Source organism: Coloeus monedula, assembly GCF_965178545.1.
Source record: "Coloeus monedula genome assembly, chromosome: 2".
NCBI lineage: Eukaryota > Metazoa > Chordata > Aves > Passeriformes > Corvidae > Coloeus > Coloeus monedula.
This window is the reverse complement of record NC_138782.1, coordinates 11,235,067-11,256,062: the sequence shown is the minus strand read 5'-3', so window position 1 is coordinate 11,256,062 and position 20,996 is coordinate 11,235,067. Positions and strand designations below refer to the sequence as shown.

Sequence of the window (20,996 nt, the reverse complement as noted above, 5' to 3'; positions counted from 1 at the left end):
TGATACTCCAACAAGCTGAAAGAGATGGCTGTCTCTGCTTTCTTTTGGCCTCCCAAGACAGCTGCCTGGTAGGGACCAAATGGCAGGGAAGAGGAATATCTGCCTCACACCTGCTTTCTCCAAACTGCCTGCCACAATGCCACCGTGCCCACCAGGCTCCCCTGGGAAGCAATCCCATCTCTGGCCCCCTCTCCATGGAATACCAGGACAGGATAGTTAAGATAGTTTTCTCTTCTTCAAAACATCATTAGGATTGAAAAAATGAATCTCTTGCTTGCACATTTTGCATAAATACATGGTAAGTTATCAATTGATGTTCAAATAGCTTAATTGAGTTTGAGGGGGGAAAGGTCATTTAATTGGTCTATTGAAATGTTAACAGAAACAGATATGGCAAGGGATAGACTTTAATGGCTGCAGTGTGGCACTGATGTCTGCATTCACTTGCAAAATTGTTAATTAGGGCACTTTGGTAGTTCATTTGCTTTTGTATTGATGTGCTTAGTCCAACGAGAAAAATTGGTACTTACATGGGGCAGCAGAGGTTCACCATACAGTCGGGAATGAGGAAAATATAGTGTAAATCAGAACTGGGTTATGATTTGTGACAGTGTCTTCATTAACATCCTGCTGGTTATGGCAGTCATTTTCTAGTGGGTAATGTATTTTTGCACGTGATTAAGTTTGATATGTTTGGTTTCACTTTTTTTAATCATTGTAGTTGTGCACTTGAATGATATAATAATGATTTTTTTTAAATTAGGCATACAAGGCTTTTTTAGGCTAGATTAGAACAAAATGTACAGCAAAATAGGGAATTACATATCTGTGTTCGATGAGCCCTGAAAGAAGGTGTTATCTCCTTAAATGCATACCAAAAGAATATATTCAGTTGCAATTCCTGGCCCACAGTCATCAGAGCCAGTGAAATTACAAAACCACTCCTTAGTACTGCTTTAGGTCCATCAAGCCTCCCTTACAGAACATAAACCTTTAAGGTTTTGGCATTTTGTGTGTGGGAATGGCAAAATTGCATGGAGTGTCCACTAGCATTTTTTGAGGGCGGTAATTGCAGGGATTAATCCGGGTACTGTTTCCTAATAGACTTGCTGGATGCAAAGCTTTCTATTTGCCTTGGCTGGAAGAAGGCTGGATTGAGTACAGTTTATAATAATACACTATACCCTAGGTACTTTGTATAAACAGAGGCAGCAAGAAAAAAAAGGGGAAATGCAAGTGGCTATGAATCATCACTTTTACACCAGGCATCCTTGTTGTCCTACCAGAACAAGCTGGGAGAGGACATTTTGCAGCAAGTAATGTGCTGATTTTAGCAGCTCCTAATTGAATAGGACTTTTTGTTCATTTTCCATTTATTGTACTTTCACATTTGAGTGCCGTTTCTGCCGCTTGCTTCAGCCTTCGGGGCTTGGGTCCATAGTTTTCGATAGGGCATTTCTTTTAAACTCCTGTAGCCAGAGTGGACATCAGCTTCATTCACTCATATGTATTTGGGAAAGTACTTACACGAAGATCACAAATATGCGCAGCACAGCTATCTACTTCTGCAAGTTTAATCCCAGCCCCAGAAAGTTTCATTGTGGCCCTATGCAAATGTATTTACATAGGAATGGGTCTTGGGTCCTTTAAAGAAGGCAACAAAGTTGGAAGACTGAGGCCAACAAATAAATGAAAGTTTCTCTAAATCCATTGGATAATAGAGGCAGTGTTAAGGCTAACCACAGTGTTGAACTAAACAGAGGGATTACTCCTGGGTTTTGCATCAGTTGTTTTCTGCCGGGTGGCCTCACTTGTCAAAAAAAAAAAAAAAAAAAAAAAAAAAAAGTTTAACGGGCAAACATTCACATGGCACATTGAGAAAAGAAGTATGCTTAATTCCATCAAAGCTCAGAAATCAGTCATTAATTTATTCTAACCTCCAATTGTTGGTCATTTGTGAAACATCTGGCCTTTAAGTCATAAGAACCTAAACATAAATACAATGTGAGTTCTCCTGAGGTTGGAAGTGGGTGTAGTGGGGGTGCTGTGTCAGTCTGTGTACGTGAGCATGAGTGCACATATGTGTGTGTATTGCAGAGCCTGCAACTGCCACTTCATTTTGGAGACTTTGAAAGATATTAAAATGAATCCTTCAGTTAATTTACTCTCAAAATTAGATTATTGTTCATTTGCATCTTGGAAAAGTTCTGCCATTCAAAAGAGTCTCTTCATGGTGGGTTAACAGTTAGATATTTAGCAATCTTGCAGCTTGCTAGTCAGAAATAGTTTCTAATGAAGTTGAAATTTGAGATAGAAAATATATAAAAGCTTTCAGGAAAGACATACCCTATTTTCCATATGGCTAAGTAATTGTTATGATATTTGTTTTAAAGCTGGACTTAGACACTCCTGACTGCCCTCTAATTTGATATGGCTGGTCCCGGCGATTCTTCTGGAGGAAACTTTCGTAGTAGAATGCAGTGAAGGAGATAAATAATTTTGCAGCTATAAGCACATGGCAAAGTATAGGAAATAATTCGGTCGCCCTTACTGTCGTGCAGATAACAGTCTCCAGGTTATTTGCCTCTGCTGGGAGTTGGAACTCAAGTGAAAAGGAACTGAGTGTTTAAATGGAGATTTGAAATAAAGGTAGCATCTTGGAGCTGACAAAATTCTGTCTTTTGTTAGGTTAAGAGTAAAACTGCTATTTGATTCTCAGGGTTAGGGTGTTGTTTTTATTTGGGGAGGGATTATAGTTCCTCGTGTAACTCAAATGTAGCAACATCTCCTGTGATGAAATTTCTTGTATTTCACATGAGTGAAATGAGAGGCATAGAGTGAAATTAGATTATAAATATGATGGAAAAATTTAGATCCGTCAATCCACATGGGAATCTCAGAGCTTTCTGTTTTCAGGCAGTTACCTTCTTGTACTTTTTTTGTGTTTGTTTTCTTAAAGACCTCTTTGGCCTGACCATTTGCTTTTCTTGCTCAGCAGAGGCTGCCTGCAGCTCCCAGGCTGTTTCGACGGCAGAGATAATGATGCTGTCCAAATGCATAACAAAAAGAAAGAATTTTGAAAGTTTTCTGTAAAGCAGCTCTTTCCCTTAATATTTATCCTTTCCCCCTTGCTAAGTAAAGAAATCTTGAGTCCACACTCCATTGTGAAATTTACTGTATTCCAAACCTAGATCCGTTGTATCTCCTTCCAAGCTGGGTTTTATCCTTTCCTGCTAAAAGGATATCTGTGATTTGGCAGCCTGGCACACATTATATTAATTTATTTTTTAAAATTATATTATGTTAAAATTCATTATATTAAAAGAAAACAAATCTGATGGGTACATTAGGGGTGGCTTGATATATTTTTAGTCTTAGTATGTTCTTGGCCCTGCTGTAGCATGGCTAGAATTTGGTGATGTGGATGGGAACCCGTGGGCACTCACATGTTGCACAGTGCGTGTACGAGCGTGCGTGTATGCCCGACCCACCAACACAATACGTAAAAAGTCACGTTTCAGCTTTGTTAAAGCACTCATTTCCAAGGCACTGATGTCCAAAGTATTGGTAGGATAGTGGAGATGAGAGGGAAAAAAAAAAAATCTCTTTAAACGGCTTGTGAAATGTAATGTTTGAAACGGTTCTTTGAGAACGTGCAGATTATGGCTTGTGTAGTGACTCTTCCCAGCTCTCTGGGAAATGAGCTGTTGACATTCTTTTGGGTCATCATCCGAGATAGGAGGGCAACCACAAGGATTTAGCAGATAAATTCATCCAAAAAGACCTTTATCCATTTCATTGCAACTTGGAAACATTCATGTCGAATAGCAGCATTAATGTAGCCCTTTTAGCCCTTCAAAGTGAGCCTTATGTTTAAAAAAAAAAAAAAAATAAAAGAAAAAATGACCAGAGTAATAACTTCTATAGGTCTTCTAAGAGGTAATTCATTATTTACATAATTCTGGAGCATAAACCCATTTTTCCTTCAAGAGGCTCTGAAATAGAATTGAGGCTCTTATACAGAGTCTCCTTTGAATTCTAATCAACTGGATCTGTCTCGAATTCATTTCTAGTTTATTGTAAACAGTGGAATTTAAATTAATTTCTTCTTATCTTGTCTTTTGAAGAAAACTAGGAGCATGTTTAAAAGGTTTTATTTTTAAATACAGCTCAGACTTTATTTTATTCTGCGATTTTGGGGGGCTTTGGGGGTTTTTTAACTTTATAAACCAGGTGTTGGGCAGGATGGACCTTGACAGCCAGATGACAACTATGCATTAGCATAGGTGATTATGAAATAAATAGGAAAAAAAATTACTTTTTTTTTTTTTTACTTGAACTCAAATGATACTATATAGGCTGAATGTGAGGCAAGGTTCCCACAATGCACTGTGAAAACCTAGGCTAACAACCACCCCGCTGCGTTGAAAACCCCAAAAAAAGACAAAGGCACAATGAAATAGAAAGCTTACCACCGGTAGCTTTCAAAACGACAAACTAGGCAAACTATACATCTCCACCACTCCAATTTTGTCAGAATGCTAATGAGCTTGCTCTGATCTTTACTCGGCTTCCCGTGTTTTCTACATCTTCAAGGACCACATGGCGCTAGCAAAATAAAGACAACTAAATGAGAATTTCGAATGCTTTTTGTGTTGGGACCTGGTGCCTTTCAGTTGACGCACTCGTTGAATATTCTCAACTTAAAAGCGTACAACAGGGGGCTGGGTATGAACTTTTTACCAGGGGGAAATTTGTACAAAAGTAAATGAGTGTGATGAGGAAAATATGAGAAAAATTTCTGATTAATTTCCGCTCTATAATATCAATGACACCTTCAGCCCCTCTCGTACTCCTCTAACAAGAGATGCTGATAAAAGATGAATGATTCTGTGTTGTTCACAGTGAATGTTTAGTGGTTTTTTAATAGCGGCATTCTACATAAAAGACACCAGGAAGTACTCCGCATTAGCAGTTGAGATCACTAGTTAATAGGATGATGTCTTTTAGCTTTTGTCACAAGATTATTAGAAAGGATGGGTTTCTGTTCTCATCCCGACATACTTTAGAGTGCTTGTTGAGCACAAGTGCTAAAATACAGGTTTCTCGGTATTGTTTCGCATGCAAAGTAAAAGCCCTTTTAATGCAACACCTTTTACTTTTTTTTTACCAGGTGATTTTTGTCATTGATCTCTTATTTGCCCCCTTTAGCTGTATTAATCACTTGGAGTGGTCTGCTTCTCAATGGGGGCTTGATGATGTATATGTGTATAGACTCACTATCAAAAATAAATCCCTTATATACTCTGCACCTTCACAACCCTGATTATCAAGCTGTATTTACCAGCCTGTATTATACCATCTTGAATGCTCTTTACTGGAGTCGCCCAGTCTGCAAGAGAAATCCGCACTAGAGTAGGGAGGGGTGAGCTAGGAGGAGGCATCCTATTCCCTAAGCCAAATTTCGTCTTTCAAAAACAATTGAATTCACAATTCTCTTTGGAATTCCCAAAAGTAAATGCAGATTTGTATTCACCAGTGTCAGGGCTTGGGGAAGAAAATGATGAATGTTCAGTTTGCCTGAGAGATGAATTTAAAAATTGGTTTTGTTACCTCTTCAAGCTTGCAAGCAGACAGTATGAAAAATATCTGTGCGTGTACATAAGGAGAAAAAAAAAATCATGGTTTTTTCATATATTTTATATCTTGCCTAAATGAGGAAGGATGAATCAGTAACACCATAAGTTTTATGGCAGTTTGTCAGCCTTGCTTTCCTGCACTGTTGTTGTGCTTGGCTCAGCATGATTAATCTCAGGTGAACCGAGAACTTGCCAAACCACGAGATGGTAATGAGTTGACCAACCATGTCGTGAAAGACAAAGATGCACATCCCAAAGCAGAGCAAGAGGAAGGACAGTATAACAACAGCCTTCCTGGCAAGATAGAAAATTTAAAAGTATCGCTGTAAACAACATTTTTGATGCTTGTCTTTTTACATTTAGCAGAAGAAGTGAGTGAAAGCATTTCAAAGAAATTCTAGATACGTGAATGATACATATGTGATACTGGTTTGGGTCCCTGCTGGTTTGTGAACTTTCTCTGTTGGAAATACCTAACAATTAGGAGGCTGGAAGGACATTACTGATAGCAGTTTGTGTTGGGTGGAAGGAAAGATTTTTGACATGAGCAAAAGATTTTTATTCTAACATGATAACAGTTCACAAAACTATGCCTTGGTAGTTACTGCTTGTTTTGAAAGCAAAGTGATACTCTAAAGCATTTGTTGGGATGTGTCTCTCTCCATTGTGTAGAAACGTTAACTTGCTGCCAGGGCTGTGGTAATGGGAGTTTTGACAACTACCAAAGCCCTGGGTGAAAGAAGTGCAATGACACTATGATCGAGGTCTCGTTCACAATATGGCAATTGTGTTTCTCTGTTGCATCCAAGTGTGACTTGGGTGACCTGGGGCCTGCAGAGCTCTGGTGAGATGCCTGCTAAGACATACAGTGCGAAGTCATTCTTGAGAGTTTGTTAATGCACATAAACTGGCACACCAGCAAGCTGATTTTCGGACAGGAGTCTTCAGGGCCCAGATCACAAACACATACACGAATTTTTGCCCAATTACACATTTTGTAGCTGCCAGAGCATTTTATGAGCAACTGAGAACATATAGAGTTCTTGAGGCTTGTCAACCTCTCTCCAGTTTCCCTTCTGTCATGTTGTCTCCACAGTCTCTTAGTGGCAAACTCTTTCCAATACCCATCCATCTCTTGCTATTAAGCTTCTGCAAAGCAGACTTGCTTTTGGTAAAGGAAGACTGTTTGACCATACTTTTCCAATTACCCAGTGTTTCTACAGCTGAGAAGCTTCCACAAAACAAGCCTCGGAGTTTGTCCCTAATTCACCACATCTCTTCAGTCTTAGGTCTGTGCACTGGTAGGCAAAAGTTTGCGGGAGGTGACCTTTCCAAGACCAAACGTGGGCAGCGTGCGTGTTCAGCCTTCCCAGGCCAAATTCATTAAATCATTAGAGCAGCTCAGCAGCAGCAGTGACCATATTTATTTTTTTCTCAAAGTAACACAGAATCCTGTTGGCTGGAGGTACTGAGCAATAAGTCAACCTCCTCTCCATGCACTTCCCTGGCTTTTGTAGCCTCATCATTGCTTTCAAAGAACCTGTCAACAGGTTGAAGCCAGCTTGAAGAAGAGAGTCCAAGTAGAGCACTGCCCGCATAGCAGGAGACTACTCTGGGAGAGCCCTAGGCACTATGAATAGACTTGCAAGCCTTCCAAAAGTCTTACAAGACCCAACAGACATTTGCTTCTTTTAACTGATTTCCATCTTTCTTTGTAGTGTTGCAGTATAAATGCTCTTTCATGTGGTGGGCATAGTCGTTGGCTTTCTGCCTGGAGTTAGCTTTCTCTACAATCAGTGTCCGCTGCAAAGGAAAGGCGAGGAGAAAGGCCCTTTGGTCACCCCGAGGCTCCTGGCCCAGAGTGCCACTGCTGTCTGCAGAGACCACTGTTATTTTTTCTTAGTTTTCTCCCATTTACCACCAAAAACACCTTTTCTGTCAAAACTGGAAGTTGTGGGGCATTGGGACACCTCAGCCCAGCTGAACTCACCCAGTTAGCCCTGGGAAGCTTTGGATCCCGGAAGTACAAATCTCCCAACTCCCAGTAAGAGAACACGTTTTCATTAGCACGGATACAAGGTCACGTTCATTGCCAACCATCATCTCACTTCAGGCTTGGATTAAATCCAGCCCTGTCCATCAAAGAAGTAACTTTATAATGTCCACCACCCTTTTCCAGCTCCAGGAGAGTATGTTCTGAAGGAAGTAAGGGAACATTTGGTAAAAATGGAATAATATGCTACCTAGTAGAACACACTCCAGTGACTTTTAGGTAGATGGCCTTTCACTTCAGTATCTCACCCAGCCATCACTTGCCACATAAACAGGTAGTTAACTGTTCTGAGGAGTAGTTACGAGCTGCAGAGAAATTACTATCACTTATAACAAAGCATCCAACTCTACTTGTAAATCTGCAAGTGAAATAATTCATCTGCCAGACCATTATCCCCTTCTTGGTGGATTTCCAAGTATGATCTACCATTTTTTCTGTAGTTTCAAAAATTTGAGTGTATCAGTTAATAGTGCATGTTTTCTTGTGCTGAAATTTCTTCTGAAATCGTGCTACATGAGAAAATTTGGGTGCAAAGAGTACCAGCATTGGTTTTACTCAGTGCTAGGATTCCCTGCAGACACTTGTCCTCGAGGCATCACTTTCTTAGAGGAATCTCCAGGTGTTTCAGTTGAATCTCACCTCTTGTTGCTTGAATTTTGGGGAACAAAGTTTCTTGGTCTGGACTGATGGTCCCATATTTAAAATATATTCATAAGCTTTATCCAGCCCAGGCATTCTATTTTAGTTGATTTTCTGTTATTTTCTACTGGGCGCTGTGTTGACTCATCATGTAGAGAAAATCAGTGATCTTTCAGATTTTGTCTTCCACAATTTGTCTTTTGTGGAAGTTTCAGTCCTGTGATAATTTTAGGCTGCCCAGATTGCAGGCCACAAATGTTTGTGCTCCTGTGAGTCAGTCCCACTGCAGGTAAATAAATCCCCGCACGTGCCGAGATGCAATCAGAACCCTGACCTTCTGTTTACACAGCTCTCAAAATTTTAAATAGCCTCTCTGATTTTTTTATGTTTCAGAAACCGAAGAAATTATAAGTTTCCTGCTTGATATTAAAACTAACTTGATGTGTGCTTGTGATAAAGGCATTTCCGTGGTGGCAGCTCTGTTTCATTAGGGTTACAGTACTTTTGGGGGCTGCAATAGAGTCGGACAATGCGCTGCAATGTAACTCTGCCTGGCAGATTCTTGGCAGTCGATTCCTACCTTTATGAGACTCCATTGTGTGGACATCAATGTCTCCTTCTCAACTGCTCTCAGACAGCAAGTTAGTGGCCATGAATTTGCCTTTCTAATGTTCTTAGGCGTTTTCCCATCCAGCTTGGACTCAAAAACTTGTGCTGGGGTTTCATCTGCTAGCTACCACTTCTAAAGTATCATCTAAACAACAATTCCACTTGCTTATCTGTTGCTGGCTCTTCTTGTTCATTTTCAGTGTTTTTTAATAACTGAGGAGGTCCTCCTGCTCTGAAAGGAGGAAGTATTCTGGAAGAAAGTTGGGCGTGGTAATCTCAAATGGGAGGCCTGAAGCTCAAGGTGGAGCAGCCCATCCATTCATGCTGTGAGGTGTCTGTTGTGGGTTCTGTTTTGACACTGATTACTTGGAAAAAATATTTTATCCAAAATTCTGAGGTTTTCCACCAAAGGTAGCTCTCTGAAAGCAGAGGAGGGTGATTTTTCAGAAAAACCACATCTGTTTGGGGATGACTGACTTTTCACTCAGTGAAAAATTGTGGACCACTGGTCATTTAAAAATTTTCACTGTAGCTTTCAGTTGTGTCAGAGGCATTTTGCAGTAGGTCTCGTGTAACTCTCCTTTACAAAAAATATCTGTTGTGAATATAGGCTTTTCTGCTTAAGTATTTGTTAAATTCAGTAACTCACGTTAAAAACAAGAGCTCGTCTGTGCATAAGCTGTTCACAGTGAGCAAGGTGAGAAGACTGTTAAAATCAGTGGGAAGTCTGCTGCTGACTTGGAAGCGTTTGAGACCTTCCACCAGCCTTTGTTAGCAATGTGAGGTTGGTCAGCTAAAACACCCAGCGTCGTTTCTCGTCCCTTCCCGTGTTTCCTTTCAGTGACACTGTAATGGCCACAGCCGATCAGCCCCACAGTCTGGTCCAGAACACTCTACTGTAGTGGGACAGGTGCGGGTTGAACCCAGACAGGGGCAAGAATCTGTGCAGGGGCCAGTTACAGGCTAACCTGGCCTCAGGGAACATTTAATTTAACCTCTAAAACTTAAAGGTTAGCTTGTGTCCTAAAGCAGGAGGATCCAGTTCCTACCTCCCGCCGTTTTTCACTTGTTTATTTGAATATTTATTGCTACAGCTTTGCCTTTCCATATTCAACATTCAGCCTGGTTTTAATTCTTGCTGAGCTCTTAGTTTCAACATTGCCTCGTGGCAATGAGTTCTACCAGTAAATGACGAGGCTTTGAGGAAAGATCATTTTTTTATCGGTTTTAAACACACTACCTTCAATTTCAGTGAGTTTCCCCAGGTTCTTGCGAGACAAGATGAGACACATCCTAGAACTATTCTTTATTTGCCATTCATGTTCTCCTTCAGGTAAACAAGCCAATCTGTCCACTTGCTCCTAATAGAGAAACTTGTAAAAACTCGTTCCTGTGATTGGGTAAATGCAACTTTTTTTTTTTAAGCAGACAAATAAAGACAGTGGGGTACGTTTTCAAAAGACCTTCCTCTAAATTTGTGGAATTCACTTGCATTTGAACGGCTCTCAGTAGTCACCAAGCTTCTGTCAGCTACAAAATAGCCCAGAAAGAGGAGCAGAGCGAAGTCGGCCAGTTTTTGTTGTTATTTGCCCCGTTCCAGTTCCCATGCACTGGCATTCTCCTGCTGGCCTCTTCACCCAAGTGTGTTGAGTGAAGAAAGCTTCTTCTATTCTGTTTTAAAACTGTGTGTAAACATCAGCAAATGGATGAAGAATGGGCTCTGTCTTAAGCAGGTTGTTTTTCATGTAGTTCTGTTGAGGTAAATGGGGAGACATGGGAAGGTTTCTATGTTTAACCATGACACCATGGCACACACACTACACACAGTGCAAATAAAATTTAAAAACAATTACTTCTTAAGACGGCATACAGAGTTATTTCTGTAAACCTGTTATTTCTTGCCAGACCGAATGGGCTGGTTTGGGGTGCTGATGTAAACCCTTAATATTTATCTTCCACAGGTTGTAATTCATTTTTGCACAACAGCTAAATACATTTACATTTAAGGATTTTTAAAAAAATATTAATCTATTGTCTTATCTTGACAGATTTACGATGCCATAAAGTGTAGAGGAGTTACTGTATTCATCCATTTACACTGTAAACTAATCTTGTCCCTGCATGTTATTGCTTTTTCTTCCTTTTAAGCGGTATTCTCAGTGTTTTGTAGCACTTTCTTCTCTGTTTTCTTAGCAATGTACAGGTTTACTATGTTAATCCATATTGGGTTTATCTAATGTCTAGCTGCCCAAAAGGCTTAAAAATAATGGGTCTAATGGTACATACATACACTGGTAGCTGGCTGAGTTTGAAAGTACTTTCAGCAGGAAAGGGAAAAAAAAATGTTCTTTCAAATTGATTCAGAAGAGACATTTGTCAAGATGCTTCTTATTTAAATAATTTAAGAAATAATTAGCTTACAGTGTAAGCAAAAATCCATTTGTAAATCCAGAAGCATATGAAGGAAGATGTGCTTGTAAAAGACTGCCAGGAAGCTGTACAACATTGAAATAAGCTAGTTGCTTACATTGTTCTCAAAAAATGGTAATGTGTTTGTTACCGCGCTTCTTGAGTATTGTAGAAGAAAATTGACTCAAGTTGATTTCAAATAACAACCAGGAATATGTGTGATGAGCCACAGGAGAAAGGAAAGGGATTTGGGGTTGTGGTTTGTTTTTTTCTTTTTCTTGGCTATCATTAAAATTCTCGCTATCAGTACTTTGGCTATCACTAAAATTTGTTCTGGTAAGGGACAAAATTACCAAACTTTATGCTGCAGCCTCTGTTGATCCTGAGCAGGAGCTATTACAGCTTGGAATCGCGACTCAGAAGCCAGTAGGAGTTTCTCGTATCTGAGGGCAGAATTTAATGTCTTGTGCTATTTGAGGCTTGGTGTTGGGCTCATTCCTAATCATTGAGGAGGGTTCTGGTAGATGTCAAGTGAAGAGAAGAATAGAGCACGCATCCTTCACCACTCAAGCCAGACAATGAAATTAGAAAATGGCACTGGGAGTTGATGTGAGAGAATTCCCTTAGATTCCTAGAGGAAGAATAAAACAAGAATGAATTAATTAAAAAAAAAAAAAAAAAAGGAAGAGAAAGGAGTTGGGGGGCAGGGGGGGAGGCAGAAAGGAAGAGGGGAAAAAGAAAATAAATGAGAGAAACCCTGCCAGAAGCCTCCTCAGGTTAAAGTCCGACATTAAAAACTGTATTGACTTTTCACATAAAGGCGCGTGTACTCACTGTTTCATCTGAGTTTCTGGTGCTGCATTTTTCAAATCTCTTACCGAGCAGTTTGCATGCATATGATGTTTGCAGCACTACCCTCTCTTATTTGAAGACTGTTTTCAGAAGTCATTATTGAACTATAGGATAAAAAGGTATAAGCATAATTACGTGTTAAAGAGAATAAATATGTTCTGCTAGATAGTTAACCAGATGAGGTTAAACAAGATAAGATGAATTCTGGTCTTTTTAGAAAACTGGCAGTCTTCATTTTAAGCTACAATGTAAAGTGCTTTATCCTGAGATTAGGTATTGTGGCAGAAGCTAAAACTGCCTTTTTCCCCTAACCGTGCCAGAATACAACCTCCTTTTCTTTCTGCGCTAACAAGACTGCTTTACCACCACAGCCCACTCTAAGTAATTAAATCAATCCTTTGTACTTACCGTATTCTCCTCTAGTGACGGTACTAGATCTGATTATATGCTTCATGCATATTCAAAGTACAGCACTGACAGCTCTTTAATGAGCTCTTACTTAATCAGTACGAACAATGTTCATCTTGTTCTTTTTTTCCTCATACATTAGAGCTAGGAACAGTTGGGGAAAAAATGAAACATCCAGCATTCATTTGAAAAATATATTGTACTTTGAAAAGTGTCTAAGCTGGAGAAGTTGCATTCTGCCCTTTAAAAGTCTGATGGACAAATTGGATTACTAGTATTGGATTAAATAACAAATGGTTAGAGGAGAAATGAGAAAAGCTCGCTGTGATCACAGGCTTTAATATTTTTTGTTACTTATAAAGCTGAAGGGGTCTTTAACCAGTTATTAAAGTCAGGATTAATTTGTAATGGTCCAACTTACTAGCTTTAAAAGGGTTTTGTTGTTGTTGTTTATCAAAAACAATAGTGTAATGCATGTATTATGGAAAAAATTTAAGTTTAAGATCTGTGGGCTATTTATAGATTTTCAGCATCTTGTACTGGCTTAGATAAGGGGTTTGCATGTGTGAGATCGATTTGTTCTCAAGCATGGGTTTTTTGCTTCATTTAAATAATCTGTACAGTTTGTTGGGGTTTTTTTCCTGAGAACAACACAGATATTTTCCCAATTTAAATTTTCAAGCATTTGTAGCAAGTCAATGAAGTACTTGTTTTACACTTGGAAAGTGGAAACAACAACCACCCAGCAGCAGCTTGGGTTTTACAGAGTGAAGCCGTGATGAAGAAAGGCTTTTTCTAAATTTTTTGTTTAGAAATTGTAAATGTGAGTTTAGCTTGCAGTATCACTGCAGTAAGAACACTCAGTTTTTCTTTGTTGAAAGTGTTTCATGAGCATCCTTTCACCAAGTAAAAAAAATGAAGTAATGCTCTAATGCTAATGTATTTGCCAAAGAGTTATTTAAATTTCTTATATATGGGAGTTCATCTTTATTTTGCTTGCCTGGGAAGAATTTGTTTCAGCTCTGTGCACAAGAATTTAAAAGCTGACGGTCAACAAATAAAATATCAGCATCGACTACTATTAATATTGCACACATGTGTCATTTCACTGATCAAAAAGGCCTTCGCCAGGGTAAAATTGGCCTTTTTCCAAATTGCAAGCTTTTTCTCAGCTTTTTCTTTTTTGCTCTTTCTTCTTTTGTTGCTGCCCGGGGATTTGTGCCTATCGCAGCCGATATCACATGACCAGTGTCAGGGCATCACATGGGTCCAAAGCGAATACAAAAACAGATTTAAAATTCTGTAAAAACAATCAAGACTTTGTTAATTCACTTTTAAACCAGTCTATTCTATGGATATTTCATGTGCTTTGGTTTCAGCATGGATATATTAAAATAGGCACCTGTGCAGATCTGACACGACAGCTCCAAGCTTTACCCAGATCTTTTCTCATTATATGTTGCAACTAACTCTGTTTAGGAGGAATGCATTAATAGAAAGAAGATTATATCTTAAGTTTATGTTCTTAACCTGAAATTGCATGGTACGAAAGTCAACGAAGTCAGATCCACCATGGAGCCAAACACTTTGGAGACATTTATCTCTCCCATTTCTTTTTCAAGGCTTGCAAAATTAAATGCAGCAAGGGCTTGTATTTTTAATCTTTCAGCGAGACATCCCAGTCCACCCCGAAACTAACAAATTGATTGAAATGTTACTGCAGCCACGGATGTCTGGTTGTGAGAACTTTGCCGCATTGCTAGTGGAAAATCTCATGCATTACAGAATAGACTGGTCATTTTGCAGGGATTAAAAAAAAAGCAATCTGTCCCCTTCTTCTTGACTTCTCCCCTGAATAAGTTTCGACTTCTTGGTGCATTTCAACAAAAGGTTGGTAGTGCTGATTAATATCTGCTTCTAAAAGCAGACCCTGTTAGATGTACCAGTACAGCAGCAAGGCCTTTGATCTGTAACTCACCAGCAAAGTGCACTGAACTGCTGAATATTGTTATAAATGCTGTGGTGTGATATTTTATGCACAAAACCTGAAGTGGAGGTCTTGGGGGAGAGCATTTCTACATGTCAGACTACTTCTTTCATTGCTCCATTGCCCCAGGAGCTGCACCCTGCTGCTTTTGCTTGGAAAAGCACTGCAGGTCCATCCACTCTTTGGGATGCTCTGTCCTTCCTGTCTCACTGCTAGCAAATTGTGACCCTGAAAGCACCCCTTCCAGGAAGTTTCACCAACCAGGCACTTCCCAGGGGGATAAGTGGGTATGGGTGGATGTCTCCTATCAGAAGGAAGAGTATGCCAAATGTTGGAACTTCTTCTTTACTGTGTGGGTCCACCAGTTCCACCCCAAGCTGACCCGCTTCCCTATTCATCCCCTTTTCCTGCCCTTGTGTGAGCGCCTCAAGCCCAAAGGCCATGGCAGAGGGAATCAAAGAGTTTGGAGAAGGCTGGAAACGTTTCCTTGCAGGCAGGAGGCTCATAGCCTGGTGAGGGTGTGATTCTCCATGTAGGTCTGGGTTTGCACACTACTGTGGCACTGGAGTGTGAACATGCACATGGTGAACTCTTACGTGCAAGCGTCTGAAACACTCCCATCCAGGAACTGAATGCTTTGGTTTAGGGCAAAACAATATTTTTCTGATGCCTTTCCAGCTCCAGGTGCTAGAAATGGCTTCTCTGCCACTCGAGATCCTATTCTCTGTAGCATCCCCAAGTGGGCGGCACTTTGCATCAGAGATTTCAAACCCCTTTACAAACACCTTTACAAACACCAAAGAATTAACTTTTAGCACCCTTGCAGGTTCAGTACAGGTGATTATTCCCATATTGCACACAAGGTGCTTCAACTCAGACATCTCCCCACACTCTCCCAATGACGCACTACCAAAGCTGGGAAACAAGCTCAGAAGACCCAGCTCATGCTGCTTTGCCTCTGTTCCAAGTTCACTCCTAGATTAGTTTTAACCCTATGAAATGTGTGAGTTTCATAATTCAGTAGGGACCATATAGCCTTTGCTCTTCAGGTCAGCTTGAGGGATGAGAATGGCAGGTTTCCACAGAAGCACAGCCTCCATAAAGGACTTCATCCTAGTCCCTGAGCTCAGAGAGAGTGGAATTTGGCTCAGCAGCCCTGCTACGTGGAAAGCACAGGCAGGAGCCTTCTGGACACTCACCTGCCTTTCACTCATGGTACACAGGTGGTGACACAGACTCTTAGAGGGTCTGGTAGAGCTTAGCACTGCCTGCAGGTAGGCTGTGGAGAGTCCTGATCTTGATCCTGCCTGGGATGGATGGGGGCTAGGGAAAGGGGCGCTAGTCCATGCATACACACATGGGGACCCTTGGGTACCTGGATCCCAAGACTATTTGTATTTGTGCAGATGCTCCCTTTGGGTTGCAGGTTGAGGAAAGGAGCAGCTCTTCCCAGCTCATCTGGAAGAGTGGCCATGAACACAGAGGCTGATCCGGTGCCCACATCTTGGCCAAGAGTTCAGGATTAGCATCTCCTCTGCAGCTGCTTTGATCCCTGCCTCATCATCCTGGCTGTGCTGGGTTTGCATGGGTGGAGTGGATCTTGCCCACAGGGATTGTTTTTGCATTTGGTGATGACCATACATCTTTCAGCAGTAAGGGTTTTTTCACTGGAAGCATTGCAATTATATAGTTCATTTGGGAGAATTTGAAATACACGGTCCTTTTAAAAGGTATTTATTTAGGTCAGGGCGTCAGCATGGTTAAAAACACTAAAATGTGTCCTGGGGAATGGCTGCTTTCAAAGAATTATTTATAAAGCAGGTAGGACTTGCAGTCATATGATATTTTTACCGTTTGAGAATATGCCTTGTCATGCTCAGTGATACTGGCAACTCTGATACTCCAAAACCTGAAGTGAAAGTACATACCTCCATTTGTGAAATGCCACCTAAGTAATGAAGTTCTTTTGACTGCAGGAAGAAACACAGAGGAAGAAGAAGCTATGATGCAGGAGTGGTTCATGCTGGTTAATAAGAAGAATGCCTTAATAAGACGAATGAACCAGCTTTCTCTTCTGTAAGTACAGATGAACATATGCATTTACAAAAGGATGATTTACCCTTCAGATAGATGCAAAACCTTTTTTACTCTCTTCCTGTTAGGCTTCAAAATTAACCCCTCAAAAATGAGTAGTGTGGATGTGTTACACATTGAGTAACTTGTTTTTCTCATATTTCAGACTTGAAAATGAGAAGTGTGCAATGACACAAGATTAGCCAGAGCTGTGAAAAAAGAAATTAAAGAAATATTAAGCACTGTTACATTTTCAAAGGACCAACAGTAGAATAAAATTACATTTTAGAAATGCACAGATAGATTTGGATTGTGCCTCAGATGAAACGGGTGAAGTCTATTCAGAGAGACAAATCTGAGTCACTACCTGCGTTGTAGAAAATCCTCTAGTTCAACAGCACCAGGCTGCTGAGGGCATGTCAGTCATAGTGCAGTGATACCACTGATACTGCAAAGTAAGGACAAATGAACCTTTTCTCACTAGCAGTGTTGAGGAAGGGAGAAGTTGCTGCTCGTTTGTAGAGACATTCTGCCCCGAGTGCTTCTCTTCCAGCTTCTTTCAGTTTGATGATATTTCTTTCCGTAATGCCACCTAGTGTAGATGCCTGCATACTTCCCTGGGAAGAGCCTCTGCTCACCAATCTCCTGCTGGGTCTGAACTTGACAGAGGATTTTACCTGCAAAATATTAAGCTTTCTAATCCCTTGTCTAATTTTTATTGTTGATTAGGGCAGAATGTATATAGAATAATACTTCCAGTGTCACATTATCTTGGTGAATAAGTTGATGCTGGAATTTGCTCATTAGATCTAGGGGAATATTTTATACTTCGGACATTCCACAACAGCTGCTCCAGAGATGAATATGAAATAATTGCATCCTGTAGCACAGTGGAGTTAAACTGACAGAATTAAAGCTGACCTTACATGAAATGAAAAGGCCCTGTTACTGAATAGGCCACCTGAGCCGGGTTTAAAGTTTGTGTATCATTTGTTTGGAGTAGCTTAAAGTTAAAGAGAAAAGTCAGTTGCGAGTCCTAAAATCAATGTAAGTTAAAGGTGCTTTTAAGTGTTTAATGATTTAGTAATTAACATATTGATGAACATTTGCAACTTGCCTAGGGAAAAAGAACATGACCTAGAAAGGCGCTACGAGCTGCTGAACCGGGAGCTGCGAGCAATGCTGGCTATTGAAGGTAAGAGCAGTGCTGGGGACTGAGGGGGGAAAGTGCTCACTGCCAGACGGGTTTGGGACCTGAAAGAACCAAACATGGAGGCTTCTCTGAAGCCCATTAGCAATGCTGGTATTTGCATCACTTCAAGTGATAGCACAAGGCAAATGTGCTGAGGCTGCAATCCCGTTCTTGGGTTTTCTTCCGGATTAAAAAAGTTTTTTTAAATATCCAAGATACGGGACAAGAAGGTATGGTCTTGTTGCAATATACTTTGAAAACAAAGTGATGAGGAGGTAGAGAATGTGTCTGGGGTTTACAATTTTTTGTTGCAGTAGTGCTCTCTTGGCTTTCCTGCGGCATCGTGCTGCTTTTGGTGCTGCAGAAAAAGGAAAAAGTGGCCCACAGAAGAGGGCCTCTTCCTTTTAATGTTTCAGACCTGTTCTGCAACAGTGTCTCACTGGGGAAAAAAGTCTCCTTGGGTTTGGTGGTAAAACACTACGTTTGTCAAGTAAATATTTCCTCACAAGGAATCCTGCACCAGCAGGATTAGTGCGATCCTTTGCACAGTTTCTCCCGTCTCTGCAGTTTCTCCCCAGTTTAGTCACCTTACCTGAATGGAGGTAACACTCAGGGGAAGATTGACACGGGATAAATGAAACAATTGCATCCTTTCCGTAGGGCTTTCCAGCAAATTGTACAATAATCCTTGGGATGATTCATAATAAAAAATAAACATCCAGATAGCTTAAACCATTGCTTGCATTATTTTCTTATTTAAATATCTTAAGTGTTTTCTAATGCTGCACCGCTTATACCTCTCAGTCACAAATGCTGCCTTATAGTTCAAAGATGTTTGCTTTAAAGTTAATCCTTTGGGCTCTGTAAAATGGACCTTTTGTCTAATCAATGCAAATTGATTTTGCTATTCTGTATTGACCTCTCAACCCTTTGACTGTCCATGGTAATTTCTTTCTTCACCTGATAAGGTACCTGATCCATAATAAATCAATTCTAATTAGTTTGGAGACTTCACTAGGAGCATAAGTTTGTTGGAAAAAAGCAGCAGGTTTCAGGTAGCTTTTTCATATCTCTCCATCTGTGGTTATATTTTTTGCATAAGACTATCTTTAGTATATTCTTGGATAATCCTGAGTCATAAATATATACATTGCTGTCTGCAGAGACAAGCCAGATTAATTTGGAATCGTACTGATGAAATACTTAAAATGTAAAATAATCTAAACTAGAGAGGAGCTAAGAGATACTGAATTTAAATCTAAATTTTCCATGTTTAATTGCCTCATAGATGTATACTGCCTTGAAATGTCCTAGCAGCAGCCTTTGAATGTCTAGCAGCTTGTGCCATTTACACATTGTCTGGAACAAAAATGGTTTTTTAATTTCTTTTTGTAAGTTCAGAGAGGGATGCCCGAACTCCAGAAAATCATCTTTTTTTCCTCTCTCTCATTTTTTACTTTCTTTTTTATATTGCTATTGGTGATATGGTTAAACAGAGGTCTAGAAAGCAAACCTAAGTGCTGGAGAATTTGGGTTATTTTGGGGGATTTTTTTATTTATGCAACAAAGCTCTCATTTAGCATTTTAACTCTCAATAAGGTTATTGATAGTCTTCTAGAGCTTTTAACAGTTATGTGCTTTTACCCAAAAAACATATTAAAGGAGAAACTCTTCCAAGAAAATGCCTGTGAAAACTCAAAATATGCTTTTGTGACATCTTGCCTCTCGATGGGTGCATCAGTGTTCAGAAGATGCAAAGATGCACTTTTTGGGAAGCACTGCTAAAACCACACCATTTCCAGTGTGATTTCTCTGAAGAAGCAAGGGCTGCCCGGACAGCCCAGCGCTGTCGGCTCCGAGGGCATTTAGCCGATTGCTAATGAGTGCTTGGGCTCCCTGAAAGAGTTGAAAAGGCAGATGTCGGTTTTACCAGCACCAGTTCCAGAACTGAAATATATGGGCAGGAAAAAAAATACATATATATGTATATACACACACACACACACATATATATATGGAACAGGATGGAAGCGGTTTGTTTCTCTAAAAGAAAGGCAGAACACACCAACCCAAACTGGAACTTAAAAAAGTCTTTGAAAGGTGGTAATTACTGTTTTGGTAAATTGCTCTAACTCTTCCACGCGTGACTATGCTGTTTAAAAATCTGTCAGCCAATTTACTTAGCTGGTTGATGACAGGGAAAAAAAGGAGAGAAAAGAGCTTTGCAGAAGGTGGGAGCCTGCTGATGGCAGATAAAGGCGGTTCTGCCGTGCCTGCTTGGGCAGCGTGCGGGCAGCGCTGGCGGCCGGAGGTGCTGCCCGTTAGGATGTTCAGTGATGTGGAGACAGTGGCTCCTTCCCGGCCGCTCCTATGGAGGCACCGGCAGCTGAATGGCCTTTTGGAGGGTTACGGCACTTCACGAGGAGCACATGAATGACCCAGGGTGGTAAAAAAAAAGGCATACTCCCTCCCCTCCCCCACGGAGCCGTAGAGATAAGAAAGAGGGAGTTAACGCACTGCCTGCTTCCAGCTAGAAAGTGTTCCTCTTGGACTGTTCCGACCGAGAAAGGCCGGAAACCCCTCACTAACAGGCCAAAGAAAACGCAGGTAAACGGGGTCCGTTTTCACCTCTGCACCTCCCCAGGCGTCCTGCCTGGCTGTTTGGAGCCAGCTGCTCCTGTACACAAGGTGCTGCCTTTCAGAGCCTGGTTTTTACTACGGCTGCAGCCAAGTGCCGAGATGCCTCACTTTCAGCTACCTTTCCTCTCACTCCTTTCTTTTCTTTTTTTCAGTCGAGTTTTAATGCCTCCTTAGAAAAGATAAGTTCATTTTTGCACACCTTCGGGTGGTGTGTTCATTTTCTGCCCAAGAAATGGATCTTCTTTCGGATTTTGTACATCTTGATTTATTCTTGGCTTATAGTTTGAAGTGGGTGCTCTTCTAAAAGGATTTATGCATAGGTTCACTATTTTTGTAGTTATGGTTTATATGATAAGCTTTTTATATTTAAAATCAATATGTAATCCTGTGGAGGAGCTTATCCTCTAAAACCCCATTTGTAAATCTATTTTAGCTTTGTTACACCGCGCAGCCACAGTATTCCATAGATTGATTAGGTTCAGCAGCAGAATCCTA

General features: G+C 40.5%; 1 protein-coding gene across 8 annotated transcripts in view; it reads left to right on the top strand.

Annotated features, from left to right (window-relative positions):
* EHBP1 (EH domain binding protein 1) overlaps positions 1-20,996 on the top strand; it is a 211,231-nt gene that overhangs the window by 185,531 nt on the left and 4,704 nt on the right. For all 8 annotated transcript variants that reach the window (XM_082303308.1, XM_082303307.1, XM_082303306.1 and 5 more), the window contains 2 exons: positions 16,573-16,672; positions 17,791-17,864. In XM_082303308.1, the coding sequence (XP_082159434.1) occupies positions 16,573-16,672; positions 17,791-17,864 (174 nt within the window). The remainder of the gene's footprint in view (positions 1-16,572; positions 16,673-17,790; positions 17,865-20,996) is intronic.